Source organism: Panthera tigris, chromosome D3, assembly GCF_018350195.1.
Source record: "Panthera tigris isolate Pti1 chromosome D3, P.tigris_Pti1_mat1.1, whole genome shotgun sequence".
NCBI lineage: Eukaryota > Metazoa > Chordata > Mammalia > Carnivora > Felidae > Panthera > Panthera tigris.
Genome location: NC_056671.1, coordinates 8,513,579 through 8,533,794, shown reverse-complemented (window position 1 = coordinate 8,533,794; position 20,216 = coordinate 8,513,579). Strand labels below are relative to the sequence as shown.

The window sequence follows — 20,216 nt, the reverse complement described above, 5'->3', positions numbered from 1 at the left end:
TATGTGCCAAACTCTGAGCTGGGGATAAAGATGTAACAAAATTGACATCTTTTTCTGTCCAACTGAGAAGACTGAGTAATAGAGGCATTTCTGTGGACAGAAATCTTGAGAACATTACTAAATTCTCCAGAGTTGCCCACCTGCTGTCTCAGGATCCTGATTCCTAAAAGGTATGGAAATAAGTCCCTGCTGGTGGTCCCAGTCTCCAGAGCCTAGGTAAGGCTGGCAGCTGCGGGCTTCCCCAGGCCCCCTGCAGAGCTGGGCCGGGAGGCAGCACACGGGAGGGATGGAGGGATAATGAGAGATGTCTCCAGCAGGGGTCAGCCAGAAGATCAAGCCTGGGGCGAGGTTTGAGCCTTGGCTTCCTAGGGCCTGTTGAGGCCACCACCTGTCTGCACTTTGCTTGTAACTATAGGCAGGACCAATTGTTAAAGCCTATGGAAAGAGGACTGCTCCCAGGTGGGCAGTAAGGTGGGGAGATACCTGATACCTGTTCTCTCCACCTCTTCCCTTCCCAGACCCTGAGGGAGTGAATGCACAGACCAGTTTAGTGCACACATCCTTTCCATTCTGTCCAGCTGGCACTGGTAGGGGAGGGGCATTTTTAATAGAATAGAAGGTTGAGGGGCGCTTGGGTGGCTCAGTCGGTTAAGTGTCCGACTTCGGTTCAGGTCATGATCTCACTGTGAGTTTGAGCCCCGTGTTGGGCTCTGTGCTGACAGGAGCCTGGAGCCTACTTTGGATTCTGGGTCTCCCTCTCTCTCTGCTCCTTTTCCACTCATTCTCTCTCTCTCTCGCTCTCTCTCTTTCTATCTCTGTGTCTCTCAAAAAATAAAGAAAAATTTTAAAAACTTTTAAAAAAAAAAAAGAAAGAAGGTTGAAGTTTAAAATGGACCAGACTATGGCTTAGGGACCAGAATAGGAATGTTGAAACAACAAAAATGTGACTGAGAAGTCAGATCAGACTGAGATGTTTTTAAGAAAGCCTACTTACTACCCAGCAAGAGGTTGGGGGCAGGATTGGGAAAAGCAGACTCAGTGGAAGCCAATGGAAACAATACCCTTGGGGATTACAGCCCCCCCCTCCCCCCCCCCCCCCCAGAGATGTCCCCATTTTAAGCCCCAAGACCTGTGAATACAGTACCTGTTGAAAGGGTGTGATTAAGTCAAGGGTGTTGAGGATGGGCCCCATGTAATCAAGAGGGTCTTTTTAGGAGGGAAGGAGAAAGGTCAGATCTAGAGGAGATGGGATGATGAAAACACAGGTCAAAGTGAAGCCACCACCTGGAAAAGGCAAGGAATGAGTTCCCCACTAGAGCCTCCAAAAGAAACACAGCCCTCCCAACACCTTGATTGTAGCCCTATTAAGACCATTTGGACCACTGACCTCCACAGCTGTTAAGATAACAAATTCGTGTTGTTTTAAGCCACTGGGTTTGTGGTAACCTGTTACAGCTGCAATGGGAAACTCCCAGAACTCCCAGGATGGAGACTCCTCCCACCCCCAATTAAACCAGAAGCAGGGAGGTGCGTGGGAGAGAGCCTCTGCCCAGAGGCGTTTGGGGCAAGTGGTCTTTTTTTGGAAGACGGAAACTAACAGAAACCCATTCCAGAGCAGTGCCAGAATGAAGTGCGTGCAGAGTGCTGGGGAAGCCCTGGGCGGGGAGGGACTTCGGAGCTGCGCGGGAAGGTGAGTAGGAGTCAGCCTGGCCAGGGGGCTCAGCCTCCTGGCAGGAAGGCGCCCTCCTCCTTGCCAATACCAGCCCCCAGCAAGGACCCCTCGCCACTGCCAGACACAGCACCCCCTCCCCCCCAGGGGTGTCCCGACCGCCTCAAGGTTGGCCATCCCCTGAGGGCATTCTGCCCACTCTCCAACCCCTACGTGGCAGATGCAATGCGGGGGACCCGCAGAGCCGCTCGGAGCCACCCCCAAGTAATGAGGGCAGGGGTGCTGCCAGAAGTCAGGCCCAGCTTCCCCGAGTGTGTGCGGTGGGGAGGGGAGCGTTTCCGCCCCCACTCCATCCCGCAGGAGGAAGGAAGTGGTTCCCTCCTCCCACCCCTTCCCTCAGGCTCGCCTGGGACAGGATTCTCGTGATTCGCGATTGGCTCCCACGGGCGGACCTTTGTCCATCCGCGGGACCGCGAGAGGCCCAGGCCAGGCTCGGAGCTGCGGGGCGGGAGGCGGCCGGGTGGGGGACAAGCCGGAGACCACAGGGGAGACAGGCAGGCCAGGGCAAGGGGACTGAGACACAGGCGGGAGCCAGGGACCGAGACGCGAACGGGGTGAGAGGGCGGGCGGGTCGCGAGGAGGGGCGGGTCGGAAGGGGCGGGCGGGGCGGCCCGGCGGGCGCAGAGCTCGCAGTCGCTGCGGTGGCCGCGGGCGGGAGGGGCGCAGGGTAAGTGCTCCGGCGCTGGGACGGGGGGGGGGCGCGGCCCCCATTCCGACCCCTCCCAGCCGGCCCACTCCGAGGAGCGGACCCTCATCCCCGTCGCCGCTCCCCCGCCAGCCTGCCTGGGACCCCGCCCCCAATTGCCCTCTGTTCTAGCGTTTACCAGGGCGGACGGTCATTCCCCGGGGGACCCCTCCCCCAGCCCTTGTCCAGAGGGTACTAGAGTCAGGTGGGGGGGGGGGGGCAGGAGACAGTATGCCACGCGACATGGGAGGGAAGTCCCTCTTGGCCTCAGTTACCTCCCCTTGAAAAACGGGAGCCTTGATAAGAACTGCCCTTTTGCACGGGCGTGCTTAACGTGGGGACAGGTGCCTTCATTCATCACACGCTGAGCGCAGCAACAGGTGAGGTAAGTACCCTTCTTGTCTCCCTCTCACAGGTGAAGAAACCGACACTGGGGCCAAGCCACCCTGCCAAAGGAGGCAGAGCCAGAACTCACACCCAGGTCCGTGTGAACCCCTAAATCCTTTTATTCCTCGTCCTTGCCTCTCGCTGCCCCGCCAGGGAGACTGCAGAGAGAGAAGGGGTGGTAAACGTAGTACTGGGGACCCCGGGGGGAGGCTGAAATGAGGGAACCTCCAGGGCAGCAAATCCTTCACCTGGAAATACTGGAAACACCCACCTCTTGGGGCAGGGTGTGCTGAGGAACAAGAAGGGTAGGCTGGGGACAGGTTAAACTCCAGGACACGGAGGTACAGCCAGCCCCCTGCAGGAACTCAGAGACCTTTACCCCCCACCCCCCCAGCCCTGCGCCTCTGCTGAGTGCAGGGGCTCCTGCAGGCTTAGCCACGGGACTCCACCTCTCCATGCCTCAGTTCCTTCCACCGTTCCGTGGGGTTGAGCATGGTACTTCCCTCACAGGAGTGCTGAGAGTTAAGTGAGATGGTTGGTATACAAGCTTAGCCCAGCATCTGGCCCAAGGTTGCTACCGAGCTGTGTCCCCCTCCAGCCTCACCCGCCCCTCTGAAAGCACTCTTCTGTCCTGGACACCTTTCACCTAAGGTCAGTCAGGGCCACCTGAGACCTGCAGTGTTTCTGGAAAGGCCCAACATCGGCCGGAAGCTTCTGATAAGACAAAAGCTGGCAGTGGTAACTTCTCACCCTCCGAGTACCTGGGGGAAAGTAGGGGCAGGGTTTTGAAAATCTTTGGGCTGAGGCTTGCACAATTCCAGAGTTGTTCTGCAGCCCCCAAGCCCTCCCCATCCCATCCCTGGTTTAGAGTGAAGGAGGAAGTCCAGAGTGTTCTTCCCCCAAAACCTGGTCTTCATCTCCTCTCCAGCATGTAAGTCGGCAGCAGGTTCTACTTCTCGGCATGTTCTGAATCCGGCCATTGCTCTGCATCCCTGTATCGTTTGCCTCCTCTTGGCCTCCCTGCCACCACTCTTGACCCCCAAATATTCAGAGTTGTTTACCACGCCCTCTATGAGATCAGACCCTTGTCTCCTGCCACCGCCCCCTTACTGCAGCCACACTGACCTCCTCTTTCTTCCTTGGACTTGCTGAAGGTTTTTTTGTGTTTTTCTGCGGGGTTTTTTTTTGCCCTCTGAGGGCCTGTGCACATGGTCTTCCAGCCATCTTCTTGTGACTTAACCTCTCTGCAATTCAGGGACCACTCTGCAAGTCTCCTACTCAAGTCTTCCCCCACTACTCCACCTGCAGGAGCCACGCTGGCCTGGTCCCTTCTTGCATTACTGTTTTTCCTTCTTTGCATGCTTAGTCTTGGGTGGTGTTACCTTGCTTATGTGTTTCCCTGGTTCCTTGTCTGTCCATCCAGCTAAAGTATCAGTCTGTCAGGGCCATGGCCTTTATCTTCTTGGCTTTGGATTCCCCGGAACTCAGCACAGCGCTTGGCACATAGTGAATGTTCCAATTATATTGTACAATTGCAAGCAAGTGTGTGCAACCATTCAGGGTTCTACTTCTCATTACTTAACAGAATTCTTTCTGTATTTCGACATGACACCCCAGAGTTGTCATTGCTTCTGTCAGGCCATAGCCTTTCTCGGCTTTTCTCAAAAGCGGGGCTTGTGGGGTCTTTCCAGCTTCTAGGCATCACATCCAGCTTAGCTTGTCCACACTGTACATGTTTTTTGCTATCAAATTATTTCTTTGAGATAATAGTTCCCAAACTGTTGTGTTCAAGTCAAGAGTATGATTATTTTGAAGGCACTTGCCACTTATCACCAGATGGCTGTTGAGGAAAAACTATGCCTGGCAATGTGTGCAAGTTTCCCTACAGCCCCACAAGCACTGAGTTTTATCACTTTTGTCTGTTTTAATGGGCAGTTCGTAGTAGGTTGCAATTTTCTGTTGCTTGAATTAGTGAACCTGGGATTTTTTTTTTTTTTTAAATGTGTTGGTTCTATTTCCTGTCTTGTGAAGGAAGGAAATCTCCAGGCGCCTTAACTGCCCCCTTCACCTTTGCTTGTGCTAATGGTTCCATTTCAGCCCATCTCCTGAGAGCAGGTCGAGGGACCCAAGGGGCTAGAACAGGAACACACTGAGCTGAACTCTGCTGGTTACAGAAGCTGTTCTGTCAGTCGACCAGCAAGAAATTCTCCAAGAGTCCCTTATGCCCCCAGCATGGTACTAAGGAGAAGAACTTTTTTTTCTAAGTCTCTGTGAATATATTTTTTTCTCAGAATGATCATTTTGTCCCCCAATTATAAAATCACACAGTGTGCAGTGTTATTGGAACATTGGGGCAGGAAAAGATGGGGAAGTAATGTAAACACTGATCACTAGTGGGACTACATACATTCCTACAGGGAAGTCTTGGGCTGTCATTCCAAGGAGTGCGCTTGATTTAGCACACATCCATCTGGGGCAATCAGAAACACTGTATCATTTTCCTATGGCTGCTGTAACAAGTCACCACACATGGGAGCCTTCAAACAACATAAATTTATTACCTTGCAGTGCTGAGGGCATCAGATGTACAAAAATCAATCCACTGGGTCCATATCAAGGCCTTGGCGGGGCCGCATTCCTTTTGGAGGCTCTAAAGGAGGATCTGTTTCTTTGCAACTTCTAGAGGCTGTCTGCATTCCTTGGATTGCAATCCCCTCCCTCTGTCTTCAAAGCCAGTTGCATAACATCCTCAAATCTCTGGCTCCAACTTCTGGGTCTGTACTCACCTGTCCTTCTGTGTCTGATTCTCCTGCTCTGCTCTATTCATAAAGACCCTTCTGATTACATCGGACCCACCTGGATATGGATAATCCCCGTCTTGGGGTCCTTAATGTAATCATATCTGCAAAGTCCCTTTTGCCATGTAAAGTGACATATTCACAGGTTCTGGGGATTAGGACATGTATATCTTTGGGGGTGGATCATCACTGAGCCTGCCACACCCTGAACGGAAATAAGCAAGATTCACGCAGTATGCGTGGGCTCACATTTGTTTAAGTTTTAAAAAAAGAGAAAAAGAGTAAATACGGGTGTGTTGGTGAAGGCCTAGAACACCACTGAAGGCCACAAAGGAGACTGGTAAGAGTGGCTGCTTCTGGGGGCATCTGGATGGTTTAGTCAGTTGAGTGTCTGACTTCAGCTCAGTCTGTGAGCGCAGAGCCTGCTTCCGATCTTCTGTCCCCCTCTCTGCCCCTCCCCTACTTGCGCTCTCCCCACAATATATTAAAAAAAAAAAAAAAAAGTGGCTGCTTCTGGGGAGAATGGGTAGAAAGGAGGCTTTTCTGTCATATATTTTTTTGTGTTCTTTCGCTTTTTAAAGTTTATTTTGAGAGGGCGAGCAAGGGAGAGGGAGAGAGAGAATCCCGAGAAATCAAGAGTTGGATGCTCAACCGACTGAGCTGTCCAGGCGTTCCTATTTCCCTTTAGTATGTGCATATGTCACCTACATTAAAAATAAAAATTTTTAATGTTTGTTTAATTTTGAGAGAGAGAGTGCACGTGAGTGGGGGGGTGGGGAGGAGCAGAGAGAGAAGGAGACCCCGAATCCAAAGCAGGCTCCAGGCTCCCACTATAGGGCTTGAACTCAACAAACCGTGAGATCATGACCTGAGCCAAAAAGTCAGCTTAACTGCCTGAGCCACCCAGATGCCCAGAAGTAAATTTTAAGAAGTAACACAAACTCACTGTAAAAGTTCAGCCCTTCTAGAAGTCAGTAGAAGGAAAATACCCACACTCCCTTTTTGTCCAGCAATAACCACTGTAGAGTTTGGCTATATTCTTGCAGATGTATTTTTTAAAATGCATGCGTAGGGGCACCTGGGTGGCTCAGGCAGTTAAGTGTCTGACTCTTGATTTCAGCTCAGGCCATGATCTCATGGTTCATGGGATCAAGCCCTGCATTGGGCTCTGCTCTGACAGCACAGAACCTGCTTGGGATTTTGTCTCCCTCTCTCTCTCTGCTCCTCCCCTGCATTTGCTCTCTCTCTCTCTCTCTCTCTCTCGAATAAGAAAGAGATAATAAAAATAAAATATTTTTATTTTAATAAAATAAAAATGCATATGTAAGTTTTCATGTAGATGGAGTCATACTGTATACACTATGCTGTAATATGAATTTTTAAACAGTGTTTATTTTGAGAACACTTGTGCACATGAGAGTACGAGAGGGGCAGGAGAGAGAGGGAGAGAGAGAATCTGGCAGAGCAGAGACCACTCGGGGCTCCATCCCACAAACGGTGAGATCATGCCCCAAGCTGAGATTAAGAGTTGAATGCTCAACCAACTGAGCCGCCCAGACTCCCCTGAATTTTTTTTTATCTTACTATATTATTCACTTCTTTCCTTACCTGCATATCAAGATTTAACAACACTAGCATTTGCCACTGCTCAGATGTACCCTAACTGACTTAACCAGAACCTCATTGGTGGACATACAGATACTTTGTTGCTTTCCAAGGCATTCCCAGCACTGGAGTGTATGTCTGTGTGTCTTTTTTTTTTTTTTTTTTTTTTTTTTTTTTTTAAGTGTAAACTGAAGTGAAAGTCACATAACATGAGATTAACCATTTTACGATTTGGTGAACATTTAGCAAAGGATCCCATGACATTTAGTGCATTCCCAATATCATGCAACCGTCACCTCTATCCAGTTCCAGAACATTTTCATCAAATCAAAAAGAAACCCTGTATCCTAAACAGTCACCCTCTGCCCCCCATCACCTTACTCCCCGGCAGCCACCAATCTTTCTGGCTCTGTGGATTAGCGTGTTCTGGGTATTACAGATCAGTAGAATCATGTAATGTGTGATGTTTTGTGTGTGGTTTATTTGATTTAGTATAAATCACTCATGTTGTAGCATGGATCAGTACTTGATTTCTTTTTATGACTGGATAACATTCCATTGTATGGATATGACATCTTTGATATATCCGTTCATCCCTTAATGGATACTTGAGTTATTTCCACCTTTTGGCAGTGACTGTTTGTGTACATGTATTTGTTTGAGTGCCTGTTTTCAATTCCTTTGGGTATATGCCAAGGATGTGCATCCTTCCACATACACTTTGAGCTTTATGCTATTTTCAGAGGCTGTTCACGTAAGCAAGTTAAAAATAATTTGTAACAAAGTGTTGCAAAGCGCATACTAAGATAAAGGAGAGCAGAATGTCAGATCCAGACAAATGTTTTCTTACTTTCCAGATCCAGAGAGGACAGGAAAATGGCCACCTGGGATGAAAAGGTAAATTAATTCTGGCAGACCAGCAGCATTAAAGGACTTCTGGCATTGAAGACAGTTCTGCTTGGTGTTACAAACAAGATAAAAGGAAAACACCTGTTTGGGGTGTTTCTGCCTTACCAAAGTGTTTCGTCACAAAGGTGAAAACCGTAGCAGGAAGTCACAAACCTCAAGATGGCCTAATAACCTGAATCAGACCATTCAAACACCACCTCTGCATTTTTTAAAATGTTTCTTTGTTTTTGAGAGAGCGCATGTGTGCAAGCAGGGGAGGGGCAGAGAAAGAGAGGAAGAGAGAAGGATCTCAAGCAGGATGCACATTGTTGGCACAGAGCCCGACACGGGGCTCAAACTCACGAACTGTGAGATCGTGACCTGATCTGAAGTCAAACGCTTAACCGACTGAGCCACCCAGACACCCCTCACCTCTGCTTTTTAATCACCATGTGTCATAGGCCAAGACTTTCACCTCCCTGAGTCTCTGTGTCCTTATCTGGAAAAGGGAGCTAAAATTACCCTTGTTCCTGAAGGTTGGGAGGAGTTGAAGAGACAGTGGTCTCAGAATGCTAGGCTGATACTGAGCCCATACGGGGCTTTTCCCTACTGCCCATTTTACCATTTTACAGATAAAGACACTTGGACAAGATCACACAGGTAGGAAGCGGCCGAAGTAGGATTTTACCCTGGCCTCTCTCCAGAGAGAATGCTTTGCTTCCTGTGGCATGAGACCATCCCAAGCAGAGCCGTTAAACCCCGTTCTTGATATCTGGATGCAGGTTTGTTGGGTTTGAGGGGACATCGGTTGTGAATAGTGAGGACGAGGCAGAAGGGAAACGTTGGCTTCCGTTTCACCTGTTCACTAGGAGGTTCTGGGGGGTCTGGCCAGGTAGAGCCATCAGGGCAGTGTTAGAAGCTCAGGGTGGCAGCAGGATGAGGAGGGCGGGGTCCAAGAAGCAGGGCCATGGGATGATAATGATGAGCATCCTGTATCTCATCAAATTGATGACCCCTTTAACTGTAAGAGTCCTTCGGATTTTAGGTCTGTTAACAGTGTCGTGGGGTAAATGGCCAGTGGATGCCACCAACTCCGATTTCAGAAATGTTGAAATCTGGGGAAGAATCTGGGGACATGTTTGTCTTTGAATTAATGAACTAAGGTGCAGAAGTTGTAATAATAACACAAGCAATGTCTCTGGAGCACTCACTGCTGTGCCAGGCATGTGCTAAGGGCTTTCTGTGTATTTGATTATTTAATGCTCACAACAGCCCTGTGCACTAAGTACTGTTCTTTCCCTTATCTTCCAGGTAGGGAAATTGAAGCCCAGCAAGGTTTAGCAATTTGCTCAAGGTCACACAGCTGGCAAGGGGTTCAAACCCACGCTGCCTGGCTTCCATGTCCTGATTACTGACTAGTGATTGTGCCCTGTCTGCTTTTCAGACACAGTCTAGCCCAAAGACAGGTTAGGTCTCCAGAAGGAAGAGCCCAAGGAAGAGCTCACCCCTGGCAGGAAGGGAGCCGGGAGTGGGGAGCACAGGGGCAGCACCGGCTCTCTGGGGAGGATTCCTTCCCTCATTCATTCATTCAGCCACAAATGTTAATATCAACACCAGCCATGTCCTGGAACCAACTACAGCTCTCAGGCCATAGCTACCAAACTGAAGGCATTGGTCTCTGCCTGCCAGTGACTTCCTCTGTAGCTGCGAGACCGGTCTCAAGTCACAAAACTGAATATGTGAAGGTGCACGTGGGGTGAGCAGTAAAGGAGAAGCCGTGGTTAATGTGGGCCCCTCACAAGGGCCACTGAGACCTTCAGACCTTCTGATCAGATCAGAGGGCTCCCCGACCTGACACCTGTGGGGCCTGAGGAGGAAACCAGGTAGAGGATGAAGACCGTGAGTCTTGGCAGAGGAAGCGACCTATGCCACGGCCAGAAGGCGGATGGCCAGGGTAGGGCAGCGTGGTGGGGGGCCAGGACGTGCTCAATCTGAAGAGACCAGGCCAGGCAGGGCCCAGGGGACACTGAAGGTTCTGGTGGTGGTGCTAGGAACAGTGGGCAGGCCCCTGGTGGGCAGGGCAGCCGCCGATCAGGCCTGGACTTCGAAAAGCCTCTCTGGTGTCCTGTGGAGATGGGTGGAAATGCCAGAAAGCACATGGGGGGCAAACAAGGTGGGAGCCCTCCTGCAGGGGAGCAGGGAGCGAGGCGCTGGCACTGGAGAGAAGCGAGCAGTTGGGAGGGATTTACGAGTTCAGTGCCCAGAATCTGGGGAGGATGACACGGAACGTGGGGCTCATGTTCAGAGGAGGAAGACCCCTTTCCTTTGGAGGGTCGTGGAGGGTTCTGCAGAAAAAGCAACCTTTGAGCTGGGCCTTGGGATTTGAACTTACGGGATCCAAGAGAAGGGCATTTCCAGCAGAGGGAACGGCATGGAGAAAGGCCTGGAGGCAGGTTCATGTGAAGTTCTACAGAGCAGAGGGGAGTTGAAGGGTGAGGTGATGGGGAAGGTCCCTGTATGCCCGGCTGAGGAATCTGCACTTTGACCATGGAGAACCCTAGTTCTGGAGCAGATTACCTTCCGGTCTGGGAGGTGCTAGTTTCCCCCCTGTGCAAGCCGGCCTTGGGTTGCTCTGGGGCTCCAGCGGGTCAGCCCCAGGGAGAGCAGCTCAGGGCCGGACAGCCTGGGTTCCAGTGCTACATCTGCCCCTTGTGGGCCGTGTGACCAGCTTCCAAGCCACCCTGAGCCTCTGTGTCCACGGTCATGAGTGGGGTTGACGGTCACCACCGCAGAGAGTTATGACCGTTCCTCATAAGGTGCTGGATACCTAGTACCTGGCACCTGATAGAAACTCCAGGAGCTCCAGTTATTGCACATGGAAACCATGCATACTTTCCTTCATTCGTAGTTACGTATTAAGTCGGGCAAACCAAAAGAGCATGTGGAAATGCTCAGTGCTGGTTATTTTGCAGTGGAACCAGCCCATGTTGTTCTGGACAAAATTCAATAGCGTGTGTTGAGCATCATGAAAATGTTCCTAATCAAACGTGGGCGTCTCACTTAAAAGGAGATATAACCCATGAAAAGAAAACTGCACCGTATTTCTTGTCACATGAGGTGCCATTGATTATAGATGCGCCATTATTTTATCACAAAGAACATAAAACTGCCATTTACTGTGACCTTATGTTGCATAACGTTAACACTGGTCAGTTGTGAGACATTCAGATTTCAAGAGGGTCAAAATATAAGGAAATGTGGCCTTTGAATTGGTGATGAAGGTGCTAAAAATGAGCAATCAGTAAACGCAATAGTGAGAGCATCAACTTCTTGGTGAAGTTTCTTGGCCATTAAAACGTACATCTGCGGCGCCCGGGTGGCTCAGTCAGTTAAGCCACTGGCTCTTGACTTCAGCTCAGGTCACGCACGATCTTACAGTTGTGGGATCTAGCCCCGCGTCAGGCTTTAGCTGGGTGTGGTACCTTCTTAAGATTCTGTGTCTGTCTCTTTCTCTGCCCTGCACACACTCGCTCAGTCTCTTTAAAAAAAAGGGGGGGGGTTGGGGGACCAAAAATCTAGTGGGAAAAATAACATATGAGATTGTGTGTGGTCTTTGATCACAATTGTAAAAGAGACCTTAGGTGGATGATAAGTCTGTTGTATTAGGAGTATCATGAATTTATTTCCTTTTGCTCATGTCTTCACGATGCTGAAAGAAATAGATCTAGAATAAAGGTCTGTTCGTTGGGGTGAATGACAGCAGGTAAAGTGGGGGTGGGGAGTGTCCAGGGGAGTCTGAATGAAACCAGGGAGCTGGTGGGGTGGGGTGAGGGTCGAAGGCACAGAAGCACGGGATAGAGCTGAGGAACCAAGGAGACATGCTGGGGGGAGGGCGATGACACCAGTTGTTGGGGGGGGGATGACCCCTGAGAGGGGGGACACAGGAGCCTTTTTTGCCACAGAGGCCAGTACAAGGGCTGGAGCTGGAGAAGGTTGGGTCAGGATCACTTGTAGCACCTGAGCCTCTGTTGATTCAGAGAACAAGTTCCTGTTAGTAATTTATCCTTGTGCAGTTAATTGTGCGGGTTTGTTTTTCTTTCTTGAGTTTATTTTGAGAGAGAGAGAAAGAGAGAGTGGGGGGGAGGGGAAGAGAGGGAGAATCCCAAGCAGGCTCCGCACTGTCAGCACAGAGCCCAATGTGGGGTTCGAACCCACAAACCATGAGATCATGACTTCAGTTGAAGTCGGACACTTCACTGACTGAGCCACCCAGGCACCTCAGTTGTGGGTTTTTTTGTTTTGTTTTAATTTTCAAGTTAGTTAACGTACAGTGTAGTCTTGGCCTCAGGAGTAGAACCCAGTGATTCGTCCCAGTGAGACACCCAGTGCTCATCCCAACAAGCGCCCTCCTTAATGCCCGTCACCCATTTAACCCACCCCTCAACTGTGTTTTTAAAAAAATGTTGTCATAGCAATGCTTTTACCAGCTCTTTATTGTCCGGCTGCCCTAGTGTTTGAGGGGAAGATCATGGTGTTGCAGGAGAAATTGGCGGGAGTTTCAGCCCTGGTTCAGAGAGAGGGGCCGTGGACTCTGCCCCTTCCCACCACCCTGCAACTCAGAGTTCCTCTTCTGTGAAATGGGAACGGAAACACTCCGTCTACAGTGGTGGGGCTCAAAGAAGCTCGTGCGTGAGAAGCACTGAGCCGGGCCGTACAGACTCAACCCACGGGAGCTGTTCCCTGGGTCATGAGGACGAGCTGGGTTTTCAACCAGCAGCTGACCTCCTCTTCCTCTCAGAGGAGGATTGTGTGTCACCAGCCACACGGGGAACCTGGGAGCCAGTGTGCTTAGAAATCGCTATAGCCCTTTGCTCATTTCTCATGAGCTGGAGGCGCCAGGTTTATTTATGGTGCACGTTCTCAACTTTGGCCGCAGATGGGAGATCCCAACACCCAGGCCACCCCCAGACCAATCACGATCTTGGGGCCTGAGACCCAGGCATTGGGTTTTTTGGTTTTTTGGTTTTGGTTTTTAAAGCTTCCAGGTGGTTCCAAAGTGCAGCCAGGGCTGAGAGCCCCTGGTTAGACTGTGGCGGGGTAGGGCCTCTCTCCATGGGCTACTTCACAGTGAGGCGGGGTAGAGCGTGCTCTGTTCCAGGGCCAAAGCATTGCTAAGATGTTGGAGCCGGAAATTCCCTGGATGCCTCGGTCTCACATTGGTGATAGCTCTTAATTTCTGGCTGAAAAACGGTTGGTTTGTTTGTTTTCTTTCTATGCTTTCATTTTCTTATGTTTTTGTAAACAACCTGACTTCTGCTTCCCAGTTAACATGGCTGACGTCACACACTTTAGACGGGACTGTCTCCTCTCTGGCAATCCTCGTCTCCTTACCCCTGGGAAATAGACTGGGCACGTCCTCCCATATCTGCATCTTTAAAACTCAACCCGTTGGTGACTCCTGCAGTCGGTCGTTTAAGCAATGAACTAGAATAAAACGGAAAATACAAGAGTTTCTCGCACTTAGAAACTTGAGTGTTGGTTGTGGAACACGTGTATGTATGTCAGAGTGTCCTAAAAGGCAGCATGTAAAGTGTATTTTTCTCACTGAGTAACACTCGGCTGAGCTCCCTGCACGGCCCTGAGCTCCTCACAGCTGTGAGCCTGGTCCAGGGCGGCGTTCAAAGAGGTTGTGCAAGAGGAAGGGGCTCTGGGCCAGGCAGCCTGCGTCTCACTCTCACTGGCCGTGTGACCTGGGACAAGTTGTTGGCCTCTCCGTTCCCAGTTTCCTCGCCTGTCGATGGAGATGTCTCCATTCCCCACCTCACGAGGCTGTTGCAGTGTGTTGCTAGAGGACCTTGTACGGAGCTCAGAAATGGCAGGTGCCCGGGAGGTAGTTGACGCTCACTGTGGCTCCTGCTACCGGATGTTATTGCCCGCGTCACCTCCACCCAGCCTCACCCTCATCTTGCCAGGTTGGTGGACCACTCTGTCGAGACGGGAGGGATCCTGACCCCACAGGAAAAGGAGAGAAGTGTTGCAGCATTTCTGGGGGGACGTGGGCCACCGGTCGGGCTCGTTGGCCCATAAGCAGCGGCCCCCGCAAGCCGGTCGGCCATCGGTGGTGGTTGTTTTTGCCAACCTCAGACTTCCTCCCCACCCTAGAGAAGGAAAAGCTGCCACGCTTATTTAAAGACTTCCCTGATTTTAAAAATAGGCATTCCTCAGAACACCAATCCCCGGGGGCTGGGGGCGCGGCCCTGGGGTAGGGGACCGTGCTCCCGGACGCCCTCCCTCCTCCCTCCCGCCAGAGGAGAGGTTTGCTTCAGGGCTTCATTCCACCATCCAGGTATGTTCGGTGGGGAACTGCCCGCTGCCAAGCGTGGAGGGCCCTCGTGGTGGCTGACGGTCTCCAACAGAGGACTCAGTTCCTCCAGTGGGGACAGCGCGAAGTGATGTGTCCACTGGGAAGCCTGTTAGAGACTCGGGGCTCAAGGTGGCTGCTGGGGGCTGGTCAAGGAGGTACCTTCTGTACAGCACTTAGAAAATTCCAGGCTCCCTGGAGGAAAGCAAGTGTTCAACATAAACTGAATTGTGTATACACACGGTCTGGGCCCACTGAGCTGTTCTTACCAGTAAATGGTGGAACCCTCCAGATGCCAGCCAGGGACCAAGCAGGCCTTTTCTAAGAACAGCAGCCTCAAGCCTGTTCTGCACGGAGAGTGACGGGACTATGTTCTGAGAAGTGCTGTCTGGCCGCAGATAGAGTGCCAGAGAGTAGTGGAGAGCTGCCGTATCCTCCACGTGAGAGGTAGAGGTGGGGCCACGGTGGTGGCAGAGGGCCCAGTGCCGAGTGGGCCCTGGGGGTGGGGGAAGGAAGGTAGGCACTGGGGACAACTTCTCTGATCTTCCCTGAGTGTGTCTTCCGTGTTCTGGACCCGAAAACCAGAGACCCAGGTACCTGTCCAGGACTATCCGTTGACTGGTAGCGTTTGCCTTGTTGCAGGGCCTCAGTCTCCCCATCTGCTAAGGGAGGGAAGACAGCATCTCAGAACCTGATTTCTCCCTCTTAGAAAATCATCATTTTGTTGCTTTAAAAAAAATCCACTTTTTCTGCCATATTTTCCCCTTGTTTTATAAGGAATGAAGCTGGTAGACTTGAGTTCATATTGGAGGCTTTACCAGGCACTGTTTGTTTTTAGATATTTGTTCCATTCTTTTTTTTTTTTAAGAGTGAGTAGGAGAGAAGGAGTGGGGGGAGGGAGGGACAGACAGACAGACAGACAGACCATCTTAAGCAGGCTCCACACTCAACATGGAGCTTGAAGCAGAGCTCAATCCCACCACCTGGGATCAGGACCTGAGCCTAAATCAAGAGTCATTCAACCAGCTGAGCCACCCAGGCATCTGCTTTGATTTTCTTATTCAGGGATTTCAGGTGGGTGTGTGTGTGTGTGTGTGTGTGTGTGTGTGTGTGTGTGTGTGTGTGTGTGTGGCATCATCCTCCTCCCCTCCCCCCCTTACCCTCAATACTTCATTCACTACTCAGTTCTCTGTAGGCGGGATCTCCCTCCAAGAATGGCTATTTCTCATGATTAAATCTAATAGAATAAAACTTGAAAGTTTCTTTTCACCCTCCAACCCAATTGAACTCCTTTCCCAGGGGAACCATTTAGTTTGGGGTATTGATTTTGTCTGTTTTTAACAAAGATGGCATTATATGGTACAGTCTGGTCCACAACGTGCTGCTTTTCACCTAGATTTCATATAGACCAAGAATACCTTTCTGTGTCAGCGCCTACGGGTACACGGGCTTGCTGCCTTCTTAACAGCTGCCTAGTATTGTCTTAGTGTGGGTCTCCCATAGCGTGTTTAATGATGGACTTTGAGGTCATTTCCAGGTTTGGGCTGTTGTAGCAGGACTTTAGGAAGCATCCATGTGCTTATGTGTGAGTCCCTTGGCATGTCAAAGGATGGGGACATTTTCAATTTTGACAGAAACCGGTTAAGGCTGATCCCCTCCTTCGCTCCCATGCCTGGCATATTAGAGCCGCTCAAACATCTTTTCGAAAGATGAAAGGAACTGTCCTGCTGCCCTCCTGAGAAGGGCGTATCCGTTTACATGCCCCTGTCCCTTGCCTCTGTCATCCTGCCATGCCATGCGACTCTGAGCAGTTGGCCTCTCCTCCCCGCACCTCAGTGTCCCCTTCTGTGGATTGGAGAGCCTGCCCCTCCCTGCCCTGACTCCCTCCCAGGATTGTGACAAGCATGAAGAGCCGAAGGGGATGGAGGTGGCCTGTAAGCTGTGAGCAAAAGGAAGGCGCTGCTGCCAGGACTGGCTGCAGAAACAGGCTTTTCCAAGTGGTTTGTGACCGCTGAAGGAGCCCGCTTTCTCCCGCTTTCTCCTTGGAGTCCGGGTTGGGGTGTGGCCCACAAGATACAGGGAGGGGGCACACTGTCCATGGCCACCCATCGTAGGCTGATTCGGGCACAGGCCCTGCATTAGCTTCCTGGATCTGCTGTGATGATAACCACACACTGGGTGGCTTAACGCAGCAGAGATGCCTTCTCTCCGTTCTGAAGGCTCCGAGTCTAAAATCAAGGTGTTGGCAGGGTCGGTTCCTTCTGGAGGCGTTGAGGGAGCATCTGTTCCATGCCTTTCTCCCAGCTGCTGGTGGTTGCTGGCTGTCTGGCATCCTTGGCTGGTAGATGCAGCCCTCCAGTCTCTGCCTCCACCCTCACATGGCCCCTCCTCCTCTTGTAAGGACAGCAGGGCCCACCCTAAATTCTGGATGATTTCATCTCAAGCCCCTTCACTAGTTAAACCTGCAAAGACCCATAATCCAAGTAAGGTTATGTTCTGAGGTTCCATGTGGACGTGAATTTGGGGGCAGCCACTGTTCAACCCCACTACACGGTCCTAGAAGGCAGATCTCCATTCATTGGCTGCCTGCCTTTTTCTCAGCCGTGTGTTCTAAAACAAGGGCTCCGAGTGGTAACAGCCCAGGGGCAGATCGTGGTTCTGCCATTTCCTAAGTTGTGACTTGGGACAAGCCCCCTTCTTCACTAAGACCCAAAATGATGGTCTTAACCTCAGAGGGTTGCTAGGAATAAAATTCAGTAGTTCATTTAAGGAACTTTAGTGGTATATTAATATAATAAAACAACATAATAGTAGATGGTCACTGCTATTGTGTCTTATTGGAGTTTGGGGGCAGGAGATGTTGAATAATATGCAAATCAGGTCCCCAAAGTAGACTCTGGGAGGAAGCAGGGAAATGGGGGCTTAAGGGACATTGGGAATCCCCTGAATTTCTTTTTTTTTTTAAAAAGTGCCTTTTTCTGTGATTGTTGGATGACCGTGAAATAGGGACTCCCCCTCCTATAGATGGCAGCTTCAACACCTGTAAAACTAAATGTTCACAAGAACATTTTTTTTTCTCTGTCTCTTCTAGGTCTGTTTTTCTCATTTCTCCTCCCTCTCCCAGGTAGCAATCTTTTTGGTATGATACTTGACACGTGTAGAAAATAAGTAGGCGATACATTTACCTTTGAGGAGGTAGCTCCTGTGGTTTGCTCTTAATTCGTTTATTAGTTTTCACACCCCTCCCTGTGAGAGCGGGGAAGAGTCTGCCCTCCCAGAGCTTACAGACCAGGGCAGGACACAGACGATACTGAGATGTCACAGCACAAGTTAGCAAATGGTAAGACATGGAAACAGAGGAGGGACACTCACCCAGCAGGTGGCGGCTAAGGAAGACCTCCCTGGGGTGGTACAATCTAGACACATCTGTAAAACCGTGTGCGACAGGCAAAAGATAATTCAGATAGCGGGCGCAGGCATGTGGAGTTCTAGAGCAAGAGAGAGAGAGGTTTATTCTAGAACCACAAGGCATTGGGTGCAGCTGGGGTATGGCGGAGGCAGGGGACCTGCGGAGACCAAGAGAGCTTTGTGCCTTTGTTCTGAAGGCAGTGGTTGGCAGGAGGTAGGGTGGAGGACTAAAGGTCATGGGGGAGGAGGCAGGTGAGGGTAGGGCCACAGCCAGGTTGTCGCCACAGAAGGGGGACCCTGGCCACCGCTGTGTGGAGAAAGGACCAGGCAGAAGGCCAAGTGAGCAAGGAGGCCAGTGCAGGCGTCTAGGCAAGAGGTGATGGCAGTTGGAGAGGGGAAGAGGGAGAAGAAAAAGGGGCGTGAGGGGCGCCTGGGTGGCTCAGTCGGTTAAGCGGCCGACTTCGGCTCAGGTCATGATCTCGCGGTCCGTGAGTTCAAGCCCCGTGTCGGGCTCTGTGCTGACAGCCCAGAGCCCGGAGCCTGTTTCAGATTCTGTGTCTCCCTCTCTCTGACCCTCCCCCATTCACGCTCTGTCTCTCTCTGTCTCAAAAATAAAATAAATGTTAAAAAAAAAAAAAAAAAGGGGCGTGAGCCATTTTTAGGAGGTCAGATTGCCAAGGCTCAAGGGAGAGAGAGGAGCCCAAGACGATCTTTGGCTCTTGGCTTGGGCAGCAGGGTGGGTATGGTGCCATGCCTTAGGGGAACATGGAAGGAGTAGTGGATGGGGGGCGGGGAAGATAAATGGATTCAGTTCAGGTCACAGCAAACAGATGACCTGGCAGGATACCACACATCACGCTGGAGGCTGATTTGCACGTGAGACTGATCTGCACGTGTTCTCGGTGTTGAGAGCCCAGGTGTGCTGAGACTGCCAAAGGAGGAGGCTGGCCCTGCACCAGCACAGGGTCAGTTTTGGGGTCTGGGGGACCTGGTGGCATGGGGACAGGGACAATGGAGGCTGAGGAGGGTGGCCGGACCTGGGAGAAAAATCAAGAGGCAAGATTGTCAGACAGAACCGAGTCAACGGTGTGAGAGGATGCGGTCCAGTCCAGGTGGCAACCACAGTTGTGGGCTTTGCTCCAGGTGACCCTGGAGAGAGCAGTGTCAGGATATAAGGGGACGGCGAAGGTTAATGCGAAGGTTAATGCGGGTGATGGAGAGATGGGCGTGTCCAGTGCCAGGGACCCTACTGGTCTAGATTCCCGGCGTTGTCAGTGACAGGACTCAGTCTAGCGTAGGCCTCAAAGGGAATCTGTCAGTTCGTGTGACTGCGAAGTCTGGGGGTTGCACGGGCAGGCAGTGGGCCAGCGAGCAGAGAAGCGAACTGTCCCCGGCCGGGGATGATGTCCGAGGAGCAGAAATGAGAGTTTGCGCTGCTGAAGAGGAAGGATAGCAGGCGCTCACGGAGGGCTGCTCCAGGCCCGGCCCTGTGGCTGGTGCTCTGAGCAGCTCACTGAGTCAATCCTCCCATTTGCCTGGGCAGGGAAGAGGAAGCTGAGAGCCCCGAGTGGGTGGTGAAAAGTTGCCGAAGCCCACAGCATTTTCATGATCAGCTATATCTTTGACCTTTTCTGAAACTCCTCTGCTTTTGGTATGTCATATTTTTGACTTAAAACCAGAGTTGTTTTCTGCTCTGCTGGGTGCCATAAATATTTTCATCCCAGATTACAGAAAGTTGCTTTTTACTGGTCGCAAGGTTTCAGAAAGAAAAATTCCCTCTCCTGTAAAATATAAATGCGGTTTTAACAAAGCACCCCAAGGCTCCCATCATGCCGAGAAAACCAGCCCAGGAGGTTTCCGTCTGCCAGGTGAGGCGTTTTAGGGGAGAATTATGGCCAGTAGCTGCCCGGAGGGCTTTGGGACAGCCATGGAGCTGGCCCTTGGCAACGGAGGGAGGGTCCAGCCTGAGACCAGCTACAGCCCAGCATGGAAGACGGTACCAGTGCCCTCAGCCAGCAGATGGTGGGCTTCTGCTCCCGGTCAGGTGTCACATGAGACTCTGGGGACACAGGCCTTGCGTTCATAGAGCTTAACTGCTAGTGTGGAAAGAGAAGTCATAAGTAAACGGCCATACACACAAAATTCTGATTAGAAACTGTCATGAGGGTCTCTCAAAAGAAAAGAATACACAGATTACAAACCTGAGAAGGGGTCTGATTTAGGTTTTAGGGGTCAAGGAGGGCCTCTCTGAAGAAGGGACATTTCAGCTGAGGCTCCAAGCTTGAGTGAAAGTGAGCCAAGCTCAGAGTTGGAAGAAGAGTAGTCCAGGTTGAGGGAAGATGCCATGTGAAGACC

The 20,216-nt window shown here is 51.1% G+C and overlaps 1 protein-coding gene across 6 annotated transcripts in view; it reads left to right on the top strand.

The window, feature by feature from the left end:
- The first annotated feature begins 1,362 nt into the window (after positions 1-1,362).
- The window catches only part of HVCN1 (hydrogen voltage gated channel 1), a 36,160-nt gene continuing 17,306 nt past the window's right edge, over positions 1,363-20,216 (top strand). The window contains exons 1-3 of one of the 6 annotated variants that reach the window (XM_007079603.3): positions 1,363-1,690; positions 2,830-2,895; positions 8,062-8,101. In XM_007079603.3, the coding sequence (XP_007079665.1) occupies positions 8,081-8,101 (21 nt within the window). In that variant the 5' untranslated portion in view covers positions 1,363-1,690; positions 2,830-2,895; positions 8,062-8,080. The other 5 variants (XM_007079602.3, XM_042963080.1, XM_042963081.1 and 2 more) reach the window with 5 other exon arrangements.